Source organism: Babylonia areolata, chromosome 18, assembly GCF_041734735.1.
Source record: "Babylonia areolata isolate BAREFJ2019XMU chromosome 18, ASM4173473v1, whole genome shotgun sequence".
Taxonomy (NCBI): domain Eukaryota; kingdom Metazoa; phylum Mollusca; class Gastropoda; order Neogastropoda; family Buccinidae; genus Babylonia; species Babylonia areolata.
This window is the reverse complement of record NC_134893.1, coordinates 10,662,039-10,677,038: the sequence shown is the minus strand read 5'-3', so window position 1 is coordinate 10,677,038 and position 15,000 is coordinate 10,662,039. Positions and strand designations below refer to the sequence as shown.

At 42.0% G+C, this 15,000-nt stretch overlaps 1 protein-coding gene across 1 annotated transcript in view; it reads right to left on the bottom strand.

Moving 5' to 3' along the window:
• Positions 1 to 15,000, bottom strand: part of LOC143291923 (voltage-dependent calcium channel gamma-5 subunit-like) — a 264,588-nt gene that overhangs the window by 131,264 nt on the left and 118,324 nt on the right. Inside the window, exons 2-4 of the mRNA XM_076602061.1 lie at positions 14,284 to 14,935; positions 6,463 to 6,764; positions 2,604 to 2,696 (exon numbers count right to left, since the gene is read on the bottom strand). Of these exons, the coding sequence (XP_076458176.1) occupies positions 2,604 to 2,696; positions 6,463 to 6,697 (328 nt within the window). The 5' untranslated portion in view covers positions 6,698 to 6,764; positions 14,284 to 14,935. The remainder of the gene's footprint in view (positions 1 to 2,603; positions 2,697 to 6,462; positions 6,765 to 14,283; positions 14,936 to 15,000) is intronic.

Below are 15,000 nucleotides of genomic sequence, written 5' to 3'. Positions count from 1 at the left end.
GCAAGGAGCGAATTCGAGAAGATACTGTGAGAGGGAAATAGTTTACACTGCATCACTCCTCTCCATGTAGAATTCCATTAAAAAATATATATATATAAAACAACAAGAAAACAACCGCCAGAACATCCACAGCATGGGCACGGGTATCGGAATCCGACATTAGTGGGTAGCATTCCTGTGTGCCCCAGCAGCATTCATTACCTGTCTTAACGTCGCGATCTTTTATGGGGATGTCAGCGTGACTGGTCCTCCCACTCCCCCCGCGTCCCTCTGTTTCCCTGACACTGGTTAAACAAACGAGCGCGTGTTAATCAAATAAACGCGTCTCCTCCCAACGAATTCCATCAACCTTGATCACCAATCGATAGCACATTAACGGGAAAGACGGAGTGAGGATGTTCTGTTTAGGAGGCTCCGACATACACAGTGATTACCAGACTCTCAATGGAATAACAGGGATGGGGATCGGTTTTCTTTGCGTCGTTTTTGTTACACTGAAATGTGATGTTGACGTCTACTTCGGGTGACAGGGTGGAAGGAAAAGCCCAGCGCTGGAAGACTGAGGCAAAGAGACCCACTGGCATCACCTTGTCACCATAACGGTTGACATGTCTTTCTGTAAATACACCCCCACCCCCTCCCACCCATGCCAGATTTGCCTCCATAAATACTTTTCATTTGTATCCAACACGCTCCCGCCCTGGATCTCTCTGAGTACGTTTCGGATGTTGAACGTGCAGATGACCTCCCTACCACCACCACCATAACTACCACGTACTACCTTGAATAACTACCTATCGTGTAGCGACGTCGATGCACAACGGGAGCTTGTGGGTATCAAAGGTACTGTTATTCTCCCTAACCTGAGTAGTGCGACTATGTTACCACTTGTCTTTCTCCATTCTGAAAGTTTTAATCATCTGTTCTTGTTGGCATTGTTTTTGTAGCTATTGTTGTTTGTATACGTTCTTTGATCACACTTGAAATGGCAAAAGGTAGGTATATTAATGAAAACAATCTTTCTCGGACAAATGTAACGCTGTCTATAATAACTTATGCCCAACGCTTGGCTTATATCACAGACTGGCATAAGCTTACAGTTGGGACAACGGCAAAGTGAGAGCTGTATGATCAACTGTTTCTCCACTGCAATGGGAAGTCATTTACACCTTAGTCTTTTGTGAAGGACTATGACGATGAAATTAGGAGGCAAGATTGCACTGGCTCTTTGTGCTGCAGCCTTGGGGGCTAGTTGGCCTTTGGGAACCAGCCCAACGCCGACTGTTCTAAAACCCTTATGCCCGAGAGAGTGGGGATGTAACTGGGGCAAGACACTCTCCACTTTAATCAAATTCCAGCCTGGGTAGGACAGGCCTCCTCTGCTGTTCTGGTGGTCATAGTCGGACACGACCGACTGTCATATAGTAATAACTGAACATAGCGTATCTGTACCACCTGACTATCTGAAACACATTCAAAGATACACTGAAACAAGAAAAGAGAAAGGAGTGGAATAACACTTTGAGGTATACTTGATAACCGCTGCGATCTAGCATTACACCCACCGCATGTATTCCTGGCGTGAAATTTACCTCTATGGGGTAGTTCTCTCGCCTGGTAGAATATTTCTTTCCCGGTCCTAAACTTGGGAGGGAAGTATAATGGCCTGTGCTGGAGTTACCTGAAGGCAATTCAATAAAAAATGTCAAGAATATATCTAGATCAGAACTCGGGTAATTTCGGTACATGTGAAATGTATCCCGATGTCGGCGTTTTACATGTTTTACGAGGCGAATATTTTGCTGTCAATAGACACGCAGCAGTTAGATAATGGAAGGGGGAAGGGATGCATACGTCACAGGAGGGAGCTTTGCTGAAAACTTAGGAGGGGGCAAATGTGAAACTGGAGGAAGACAAGATTGATTTTATCCTCAGGATGCATTCTGAACGGCTATACCAGGATTACCCCCGGGATGAAAATGAGGTGCCTGCTCGCGCGTGCCGAATAGGGAGTGTGGCCATGATTCTAGTCGTCCCCAACATAACTTTAAAACTGAGCAGCGGGAGGGTCGATTTCACAAAGACCATTTCAGAACCGAACCCCTTGCACTTTTTAGTATCACGCAAATCCACCCACTCTCTACGTACACCAAACTATCCACCTTATCGGCAGGCAATATCTCAGACATTCGTGCTGACTACCATTCAAGAAATCGAACCCGGTGAATTTCCAGCACCATGCAAATCCACCCCCTCTCTACATACAACCAAACTATCGACCTTATCAGCCAGGCAATATACCCAGACCTTCCGTGCTTTCAACAACCATTCAAGAATCGAATCCCACTGACTTTCAGCACCACGGAATATTCATCCACTCTCTACATACACCGAAACTATCGGAAATCCACCCACCACTCTCTACATACACCAAAACTATCGTTCTAATCAGTCCACGGAAATCCATCCAGTCTACACACACACACACACACACACACACACACACACACACACACACACACACACACACACACAAATAAATAAATAGATTGTCCACCCTAACCAGCCAGGCAGTACCCCGACATTTCGTGCTGACTACTCACAGACGATGGTGATGGAGGTGATGGTCATGTTCTCCCCGCGGCTCCCCTCGGCCTCATAGCTGATCTCCATGCACTCGATGGACACCTCGGGCACTGCCCACACACACGAAAGGCGCCAGTCTGTGAAGTTGCATCCGCACTTTCCCTCCTCGCAATGACATTCATGAGGTGGGTGATTGGGGTGGTGGGAGGATGTGGTGGTAGTGGTAGTGGGTAAATTTTCGTGATCGTGGAGAGAGAGAGAGAGGGAGACAGAGGCAGAGCGAGAGAGAGAGAGGCCTGGGTGGTAGGTTGGTCCCAGAGGGTTGATGTTACAAGTGTTCCGTTCCAGTGTCTGGTTTTCTTTCCCAGTTATGAGGGAGATGGGTGGAGTTTCAGTGTTGTTGGGGTGATGTGGGAGGCCTTGGAGGGTAGGGGTAGGGGCGAAGGTGGTCTTAGTTCGTGACCTGCCGTGCGTCGTGTTCTGTGCAGACCTTGCGTGGGGATTCTATATTTGGGTGAAACACACATGCAAACGAATATGTCGGTAAAATACGCATGCAAACACGCGCACGGGGCACATACACAAACACACATGCAGTATTCTCTATGCCTCTCTGTCGAAATGTGTGTGTCTGTTTGTCTGTCTGTCACTCTCCCCCAAACACCCTCTCTCTCTTTTCTTTTTACCACCCCACCCCTTATGTAATTATATATATATATATATATATATATATATATATATAATTATATATATAATTATATATATATATTGTGTGTGTGCATGTGCGCGCCAGCGTGTGTGTGTGTGTGTGTGTGTGTGTGTGTGTGTGTGTGTGTGTGTGTGTGTGTGTGTGTGTGTGTAATTTAGAGAGAGATTAAGACAATGGGAATTAAAAAAAAAAACAAAAAAAAAACCGAAAGCCCCAAAACTGGAATAAACCCATCAACTACAAAATAAACAGCCGGCACTATCTGGTCTGACAACATTGTCCTTGGGGAGGAAAAGATGCTGATCAGGGAATTTCAGTTTCCAGCCTTGAGGATCAAAGGATGTCTGCCACACAGCAAGCAGACCGACACATCGCAGAGTGTACAATACAATATAACATAGCACAGAATAATTTAATAGATTTCCCACAAAACTGCACATGTTCAGACAGAAACATCAGCCAGACACAAACAGAGAGAAAAAAAAAATTAAGTTAAATGATTCCGTCGTCCAGTGAACAGTGATGAGAACTTTAACTCACTCAGTACAAACAAACAAACAAACACGCACGCGCGCGCGTCAGTCACACGGGGCGCACATGGGTGGTAATTTTTTTATGACATAATATATAAAGTTCTTCTTGTTGTAGATCATCTTAGACACATAGACAAAAACAGATCATGAACACAACAACAACAACAACAACAACAGCAAGAGATGATAACATTCTTCTAATCGTACTTTCTCTTAAACACAATGGCAAAAACACTTAAAGGACACGATAACTACAAGGGATGATAACATTCTTCTAATCGTACTTTCTCTTAAACACAATGGCAAAAAACACTTAAAGGACACGATAACTACACGAGATGATAACATTCTTCTGATCGTATCTTCTCCTATACATAATGATAAAAGCACATAAAGAACACAACAACAACAACAACAACTACAAGAGGTGATAACATTCTTCTAATCGTATCTTTTCTTAAACACAATGGCAAAAACACTTAAAGAACACAACTATAAGATATGATAACATTCTTCTGATCGTATCCTATCTTAAAAACAATGGCAAAAACACATAAAGAACACAACAACAACAAATACAAGAGGTGATAACATTCTTCTGATCGTATCTTTTCTTAAAAAACAATGGCAAAAACACATAAAGAACACAACTATAAGATATGATAACATTCTTCTGATCGTATCCTATCTTAAAAACAATGGCAAAAACACATAAAGAACACAACAACAACAAATACAAGAGGTGATAACATTCTTCTGATCGTATCTTTTCTTAAAAAAACAATGGCAAAAACACATAAAGAACACAGCAACAACAACCAAAAACAATAACAACAAGAGATGATAACATTCTTGTAATCGTACTTTCTCTTAAACACAATGGCAAAAACACATAAAGAACACAACAATAACAACAAGAGATGATAACATTCTTCTGATCGTATCTTTTTCTTAAAAACAATGGCAAAAACACATAAAGAACACAACAATAACAACAAGAGATGATAACATTCTTGTAATCGTACTTTCTCTTAAAGACAATGGCAAAAACACATAAAGAACACAACAACTACAAGAGATAATAACATTCTTCTGATTGTATCTTCTCTTCAACACAATGGCAAAAACACTTAAAGAACACAACAACAACAACAACAGCAACAACAGGAGATTATAACATTCTTCCGATCGTATCTTCTCTTAAACATAATGGCAAAAACACTTAAAGAACACAACAACAACAACAACAGCAACAACAGGAGATTATAACATTCTTCCGATCGTATCTTCTCTTAAACATAATGGCAAAAACACTTAAAGAACACAACAACAACAACAACAACAACAGCAACAACAGGAGATTATAACATTCTTCCGATCGTATCTTCTCTTCAACATAATGGCAAAAACACTTAAAGAACACAACAACAACAACAACAGCAACAACAGGAGATTAAAACATTCTTCCGATTGTATCCTATCTTAAACATAATGGCAAAAGCACATAAAGAACACAACAACTATAAGAGATGATAACATTCTTCTGATTGTATCTTCTCTTAAACACAACGGCAAAAACACTTAAAGAACACAACAACAACAACAAGAGATGATAACATTCTTCTAAACGTATCTTCTCTTAAACACAACGGCAAAAACACATAAAGAACACAACAACAACAAATACAAGGGGTGATAACATTCTTCTAATCGTATCTTTTCTTAAACACAATGGCAAAAACACTTAAAGAACACAACTATAAGAGATGATAACATTCTTCTGATCGTACCCTATCTTAAAAACAATGGCAAAAACACATAAAGAACACAACAACAACAAATACAAGAGGTGATAACATTCTTCTGATCGTATCTTTTTCTTAAAAACAATGGCAAAAACACATAAAGAACACAACAATAACAACAAGAGATGATAACATTCTTGTAATCGTACTTTCTCTTAAAGACAATGGCAAAAACACATAAAGAACACAACAACTACAAGAGATAATAACATTCTTCTGATTGTATCTTCTCTTCAACACAATGGCAAAACACTTAAAGAACACAACAACAACAAATACAAGAGATAATAACATTCTTCTGATCGTATCTTCTCTTAAACATAATGGCAAAAACACTTAAAGAACACAACAACAACAACAACAACAGCAACAACAGGAGATTATAACATTCTTCCGATTGTATCCTATCTTAAACATAATGGCAAAAACACATAAAGAACACAACAACTATAAGAGATGATAACATTCTTCTGATTGTATCTTCTCTTAAACACAACGGCAAAAACACATAAAGAACACAACAACAACAAATACAAGGGGTGATAACATTCTTCTGATCGTATCTTTTCTTAAACACAATGGCAAAAACGCATAAAGGACACAGCAACAACAAACAAAAACAACAACAACAAGAGATTATAACATTCTTCCGATCGTATCCTATCTTAAACATAATGGCAAAACACATAAAGAACACAACAACAACAAAAGCAACACCCCCCCCCCCCACCCCCCACCCCCACACGCCCACCCCCACACACACACACACACACACACACACACACACACACACACACACACACAAAAATCAACACCTCCAAACCCTCACAGTTCTCAGTCTCCATGCAGACCCGCCACATGCCGGCCCACACCCTGACCCATGTATCGTTGATGGGGAACGGGTTGCCCTCGTCCGCAGGCAGCGAGGGGAACTTGAGCTTCTCGCGCGTGTGTAGCCACGAGTCCGTGGCCACGGCCAGGGACAGCACGGCCACCGAGGTGGAAGCGATGGCGAAAGACACGAAGGTGAGGCTGTAGGTGCTGCATTTCATGTTGTCACACATGGCTGAGAGAGGGGGTGGGGGTTAGAGCGGTGGTGGATGTTGTGTGGAGTCCGGTGCCTTTGTGGTTCTGAAACAAACAAAACTCGGAGTGGATTTTAACCACAAAAGCAAAAAAACAAACAAAAAGAAAACAAACAAAAAACACGTAGCCTGTTGCCACTTGCTACATATTGCAACATGTTGAAGTGTCCGTGGCTTTGAAACACCGACACAACCAACAGAACTGGAGGAATCTGGTGAAAAGTAGTTGTTGTTGTTCTTTTTTCTATGTGATGCGCCCCAATGACTCTCCACAGGGTCAAAGGAGGAGAAGAAGAAGAAGAACAACAACAACAACAACAAGAAAATGAAGATGGTGATGACGATGATGGTACTACATTCCTCCATCCCCACCACCCTCACCCCAGGCCTTAAAGGTCATCATTGGAGGCTGGCTGAGAGGCGAGTCCTTTTAATGATTCCTCTGTGGCTGCTTGCTTGGAAAGGACCAAAAATGGGACCGGATATGTGAGGGGTGTGGGTGGGGGGATGTAGGCGACTGTACCGGTCGGGGACGAGCCCTCGTGACGTGGTGACCGACGGGCGCAATAGCCGAATGGTTTAAGCGTTGGACTTTCAATCTGAGGGTCCTGGGTTCGAATCACAGTGACAGCGCCTGGTGGGTAAAGGGTGGAGATTTTTCCGATCTCACAGGTCAACATATGTGCAGACCTGCCAGTGCCTGAACCCCCTTCGTGTGTATACGCAAGCAGAAGATCAAATACGCACGTTAAAGATCCTGTAATCCATGTCAGCGTTCGGTGGGTTATGGAAACAAGAACATACCCAGCATGCACATCCCCGAAAACGGAGTATGGCTGCCTACATGGCGGGATAAAAACGGTCATACACGTAAAAGCCCACTCGCGTATAATACGAGTGAACGTGGAGTTGCAGCCCACGAACGCAGAAGAAGAAGAAAGAAGTGACGTGGTGACCGCTGCGGTAACTGGGTTCGTTTTTTGTTGTTTTGTTTTGTTTTTTGTTTTTTTGTTTGTTTGTTTTTTCGGAGGTTTGATAAGAAGCCTGTGCCATTAGGAACCTAACGCCCACCCCCTACCCCCACCCCCGACCCCCTATACACCCCCTCTTTCTCGCTTTCCTTCCTTCAAAGCTCACCACCCTCCTTCGGATTCCAACCATGGACAAAGACTCCTTCTCCTTCAGCACTGTGGAAGAACAAGCAGCAGTACTTATACATTGCTTATTAATGTTAATTTAAACAAATCGCACTGCATACCAAGTCCTTGAATGTCTTTTTTTTTTTTTTAGATGGCGCGACTCCGCCGATAAATTATGTATAAAGACCGACTGAAAATGTACATGCTTATCCGTGGGTAGGTACCCGAAGTTTTATTGTAACTTATTATCCATTCGATCAAAAACTGCGGTAGGCAGCTGGCCTTGTCCTGCGAAAGCAAAATGATATGATATGGTTAAAGACAGAGGCTTGACGAACTTCGATGTTGGAAAATCTCTTGTTTCTGTCTGCCTGTCCCTCTCTCTTGCGCTCTCTGTCTCTCTCTGTCTCTCTCTCTCTCTCTCTCTCTCTCTTCTTTTCTTCTCCGTCCCTGCCTCTCTCTCGCTGTCTCTCATTGTCTTTGTCTATGTGTTATTTTGCTGTGTGTGTGTGTGTGTGTGTGTGTGTGTGTGTGTGTGTGTGTGTGTGTGTGTGTGTGTGTGTGCTCCAAACCGTTCCCACTCCCCTTTTTACTTTCTGACTTTGTTGATGTTCCAACGTTCTAACACGCACACACACACACACTAACAAACACACACACACACACACACACACACACACACACACACACACACACACGTACACACACACACACACACACACACACACACACATAAATACATATGTAACACGAATACACACCCTTAACAATATCACATCATGACTAACGCTTCAGTAGTTTTAGAGCCAGTGCATAAACATGGAACAACGATTATGGGAAGCTTAAAACTAAAGACAGACAGAAAGAAAATAATAAAGAAGTGGGTTTTTTTATGGAGGGTCAGCCCTGCCAACGCCAATAAACGATAACTCACCCCACCCCACCACCCTCCCCAAACACACACACACACACACACACACACACACACACACACACACACACACACACACACACACACACACACACACACACACACACACACACACACACACACAGAGGCACACACACACACACACACACACACACACACACACACACACACACACACACACATACAGAAAGAGTGAGAGGGAGACACACACACACACACACACACACACACACACACACACACACACACACACACACACACACACACACACACACACACACACACACACACATAGACCCACCACCCCCACCCCAACACCTCCATCTCCATATACACTGAGCATCAAGACATCGTAACTGCCGTTCTAGCTGTGAACAAATTGAATTTCTCGGTTGGTCCGTGGTGGCTACAGATAATATTTTGTGTGTTTGTTTTGTTGTTGTTGTTGTTTATTGATGTTGTTGTTATTATTATTGTCATTGTATCTGTGTACAGGCACAAATATGAGTAGCCGCATGAATGGGGCAAGCTCGCAGACACACAACCCACCGCCCCATGAACCGTACGGACACACACACACACACACACACACACACACACGAAGTGGAGTCCTCAGCCGCGTCTTTATGGACTTTGCGGCGCATTGTGTAATACGACGCGTAACCCTCCCTTTAATGTGCTGAACGAATAAAAGACAAGATTCAGAAGGAGACAGGCGTAATCTAATAACTGAGCCTTCTTTCAGAAAATACAAAAAAAAAAAAAAGAAAAAAAAGAAATGGATTAACAAGATGGTTCTTCTTCTTCTTCTTCTTCTTCGTCTTCGTCTTCTTTTTTCGTCTTCTTCTTCCTCAGCATTCTCAGGCCATGTTCAGTCGGTCAGTCCAGAGTATAAATACGAAGTCTGCAGTCCGCCGGAGATTTGTCGCCGTTCCCCACAACTTGTCCTGGAGCGCTGCGGGACTGGGCCAGATCTGGCGCCTCAGGCCTTTGTGTAGAGTGCAGTCTCGCAGGACATGGGCTGGTGTTTGAGGAGCGGTGTCACACGGACATTGGTCAGTGTGTGAAAATTTCAATGTTTAGAGATGGAAGAGGAGCTGGAAGTGGCCTGTGCGCAGTCTGAGAATGATGACTTGCAGAGCTCGACCCAGTTGATGGATGCTGTCTTCCTCTGGTCCCAGATGTGGCCGTTCTCGCCAGCTGCTCCTGAAGTGACTACGCAGAATGGTCTTTGCCTCCCTAAAGCTAAGGGGGTGGGAAGAATGGGTGACCCGGCTTCCTGCTTTAGAGAACAAGATGGTTCATTTTCTCGTAGGGGGCGTTAGATGGGCTGAAAGTGAAGTGATGTCCATGATCACCTCAGAATATTACACACACACACACACACACACACACACACACATATATATATATATATATATATATATAGAGAGAGAGAGAGAGAGAGAGAGAGAGAGAGAGATCAAACAACAGTAGACTTAGCATGTCTTTAAAACTTGTAATTTTAAAAGCAGCAAATTTTCGCTTTATAACAGCTTCTTCAGGCAAGGACACACACACACACGCGTGTGGGTGAATAAGAGGAAATGGTGCCCACCGTCAACATGTTTTGGTGTTGTTTTTTGTTTTGTTTTTGTTTTCTTGTCGTTTTTGTTGTTGTTTGTTGTTGTTGTTTTTTTGTTTTGTTTTGTTTTTATTCAGCAACTCCTGTTTAGAAAAAAAGTTAGAAAACAAACAAACAAAAAATTCCGACAAACTTTATATATAAAGAATATTTGATATATCATACTACATATCTTATACTGGAAAGCACGACTGAAAAATAGAAGAGAGAGAGAGAGAGAGTGTGGTGGGGTGGGGTGAGGTTCTTGAAATATACATTTATTTGTTTCTTTAGTTTGAGGGCAGGATTAAAATTCGCGTTTGCGTTGTACGCATAACATTGTTTGTGCTTCCTCAGGAAAGAATGGAACCTTGTTTGCAAGGGATGGAGAAAAAAAAAACAAAAAAAAAAAAACTTCACATTTGTTCCTCAGAGACTGACAATTCATGCCATTGCTCCCTAACACTTTCCGTCAAGTCGCGCCAGTTAAATTGTGTTCGTTTTTCCAACCTCATTGGGATGCTGGCCATGGAAAACTATATAGCTTTTCTTTCTTTCTTTCTTTCTTCCTTTCTTTATATCATTCTTTCTTTCGCATTTATTTTCTCTTTTTGGTGTGTCTACATGGCTTATTCACTGGCGTTTTGTTTTGTTTTAGTTGTTTTCTGTCCACAGTTCCAATTACAATGAACCGGGCTGTGTGTTTCCCAACCATGGACATTTTGACCTTGCACTTTTAATGCACGGCAAATGTGATGTCGTATCTGAATCTATTTTATGAATTATGCGCGCACGTGTTGAGGTTCTACGAGGGAAATACACATACTGAACATCCCTGCAATCAACAAACCGAAAGATGAGTAATATAAAATGCTATTCTGTTCGAAAATGACAAACTTATGATCACACAATGCAGTTTTGTTTTGCGTGCGTGCATGCGTATGTGTGTGTGTCTGTGCGTGCGTGCGTGTGTGCGTGCGTGTCTGTGTGTGTGTATGTGTGTGTATTTGCGTATGTGTGTGCGCGCGCGCTTGTGTGCGTGAGAGAGAGAGAGAAAGAGAAAGAGAGAGAGTGGGAGAGAGAGAGAGACAGAGAGAGAAAGAGGGAGAGAGAAGTTGAGTATTTATTAAATTTTCAATAATTCTGGTTTCAGCTCAGTAAACGAACTTGAGACTGCAAGATAACGCGATTATCTTACCTTCATTTTTTTTTTTCCATTTTCTTCGTTACTTTTTTTTAATTTAAATTTAATTTCTAATTGCATATCTCTAATCTAAATACATATGACTTCGTTACAGTTCAGAACTCCTCGGAATAGGGCTTCTTCCTTGTTTTCTTTTTTTTTTTATTTCTCTTTCTGTCCGTCTGTCTTCGTTACACTTTCAGAATTAATGTCATAACAATGTGGCGCGGATGTTCCTCAGAACTCTTCAATGTGTGATGTTCCCAGAAACTCGTATGATATGAATATGTCACATTTTCAGAACCCGCCAAATGTGTGCGTCGGGGTAGTAAAAAAAAAAAAAAGGTGCGGATAGGATAAGTAAGGGGATGATAGTGAGAGAGTGGTGGTCCCTATCCTCCCTCCCCCTCCCCCTCCCACACACACACACACACACTCCCTTCGTTATGCCTATGCCCTGACGCCATTAGCGCAGCAGCTGTCGCTTATGAATAATGGTCTTCTCTTGCCTCCAGCCTCCAAGTCCGGTGTCCTCTTTGTCCAGCAAATTGGCGACGCTCTGTAATAATGGGAAAACTATCCTCTCTGTCCTTCCTTGTTCGCTCTCATTTTCGGAAGGGACAGTCAGACAGTTGGTCTGCTCGTTTGTTACTCCCCAGCAAAAAAAAAAAAAAAAAAAAAAAAAAAAAGTGACGACTGTTTGCAATGATAAAATAGTCCTTTCCGTCTCTCTCTCTCCCCCTCTCTCTCTCTCTCTCTCTCTCTCTCTCTCTCTCTCTCTCTTGTGTTCGGATGCTGTGACTTTTAGTAGCGATGTGTTAGTGCATACACTGACATATATAATGTAGTATTGTGTAGTGTAGACCCTGTTTCAGGGCGGGGACTGGATGAAAAAAAAAAAAGCGCGCCAGTGCTTATCTGTTATCCTCGAAAATAAAGAATAAAGAATTTTTGTTCTTTGTGTGTGTGTGTGTGTGTGTGTGTGTGTGTGTGTGTGTGTGTGTGTGTGTGTGTGTGTGTGTTTCAAATGCAATTGCTTAAAAACAGTGAAACAACCTTAACGGAAACTGACAGCATAAAAATCAAACAACTTTCAGCAGATGGAAACAGACTCAAGCTCTGGATAGCTCTGCACAGCGAAGAACATTCTCATAGCATCAATAAACACGTCACAAGAAAAGAGAACAGGAAATCTTCACACATTGTGTATCATACCAGAAGAGACGGATTATAGCATCACATTTTCGCTATTGCTAACAGGGCAACTCACATAACAAACATCACATCACATTTTAGCTATGCTAACAGGACAACTCACATGACAAACATCGCATCACATTTTCGCTATTGCTAACAGGGCAACTCACATAACAAACATCGCATCACATTTTAGCTATTGCTAACAAGACAACTCACATAACAAACATCGCATCACATTTTAGCTATTGCTAACAAGACAACTCATATTACAAACATCGCATCACATTTTGGCTATTCCTAACAGGACAACTCACATAACAAATATCGCATCACATTTTAGCTATTGCTAACAAGACAACTCACATAACAAACATCGGAGCACACTTTCGATATTGCTAATAAGGCAACTCACATGACATACATCGCATCACATTTTCGCTATTGCTAACAGGGCAACTCACATAACAAACATCGCATCCCATTTTAGCTATTGCTAACAGGACAACTCACATAACAAACATCGCATCCCATTTTAGCTATTGCTAACAGGACAACTCACATAACATACATCGCATCCCATTTTGGCTATTGCTAACAGGACAACTCACATAACAAACATCGCATCCCATTTTGGCTATTGCTAACAGGACAACTCACATAACAAACATCGCATCACATTTTGGCTATTGCTAACAAGGCAACTCACATAACAAACATCGCATCACATTTTAGCTACTGCTAACAAGCCAACTCACATAACAAACATCGCATCACATTTGAGCTATTGCTAACAGGACAACTCACATAACAAACATCGCATCACATTTTGGCTATTGCTAACAAGACAACTCACATAACAAACATCGCATCACATTTTGGCTATTGCTAACAAGACAACTCACATAACAAACATCGCATCACATTTTAGCTATTGCTAACAAGGCAACTCACATAACAAACATCGCATCACATTTTGGCTACTGCTAACAAGCCAACTCACATAACAAACATCGCATCACATTTTAGCTATTGCTAACAGGACAACTCACATAACAAACATCGCATCACATTTTGGCTATTGCTAATAAGACAACTCACATAACAAACATCGCATCACATTTTAGCTATTGCTAACAAGGCAACTCACATAACAAACATCGCATCACATTTTGGCTATTGCTAACAAGACAACTCACATAACAAACATCGCATCACATTTTGGCTATTGCTAACAAGACAACTCACATAACAAACATCGCATCACATTTTGGCTATTACTAACAAGACAACTCACATAACAAACATCGCATCACATTTTGGCTATTGCTAACAGGACAACCCACATAACAAACATCGCATCACATTTTAGCTGTTGCTAACAAGACAACTCACATAACAAACATCGCATCACATTTTGGCTATTGCTAACACGACAACTCACATAACAAACATCGCATCACATTAAATTTTTGGCTATTGCTAACAGGGCAACTCACATAACAAACTTACTTTTCAAACGCATGCAGACAAACTGCTACTGCTGCTGTTGCTGCTGCTGCTCCTCCTCCTCTTCCTTCTGGTATTGCTGCCACCGCCGATGACGACGATGATAATGATGGCCGGAATAATCACAGTCTCCACCTCATCAGCCCATCTTGCCGCATCTCACAAAAAAAAATATGTCCGCTAAAATCTCAGCTTCAAAATTTCCTCAATGAGAAATAGAGATCTTGTAAATAAAAAAAAAACTAAGTCAAAAACAAAAAAACACAAAACAAACCCCACAGAAAACAACGCCTCTCTCAAGAGTTCATTGTCAGTCCGCGTACATCCAAGAGCAGCCAGACCACGTTTATTTTCAGCCGGGTGCCGTAGACTACACTTAAGTCATCAGGCTCCAGAAGAAGGTATTTCCCAGCATCATTGTCGTCTTCTTCTTCTTCTTCTTCTTCTTCTTCTTCTTCTTCTTCTCGCAGTGCCAGTTGTCTTGTCGTGTTAGCGATTAGGAGTCTGGTCAGCTCGCCTTTCTTCTTTCCTTTTCTTTCTGGTCAGGCTGTTGTCAAGTCCACGTTCTTTTCCTCGTTACAGGAAATATGGATGGTTTGAGCTGATGCCGAAAAGAGAATAAAAAGCTGCAACGGCGGTCTGTTGTTGAGAGTCTCTGAAACACACACATTGACTGACATCAGATATAAATATGCAAAAACATACAAAGAAAAAAAAAGG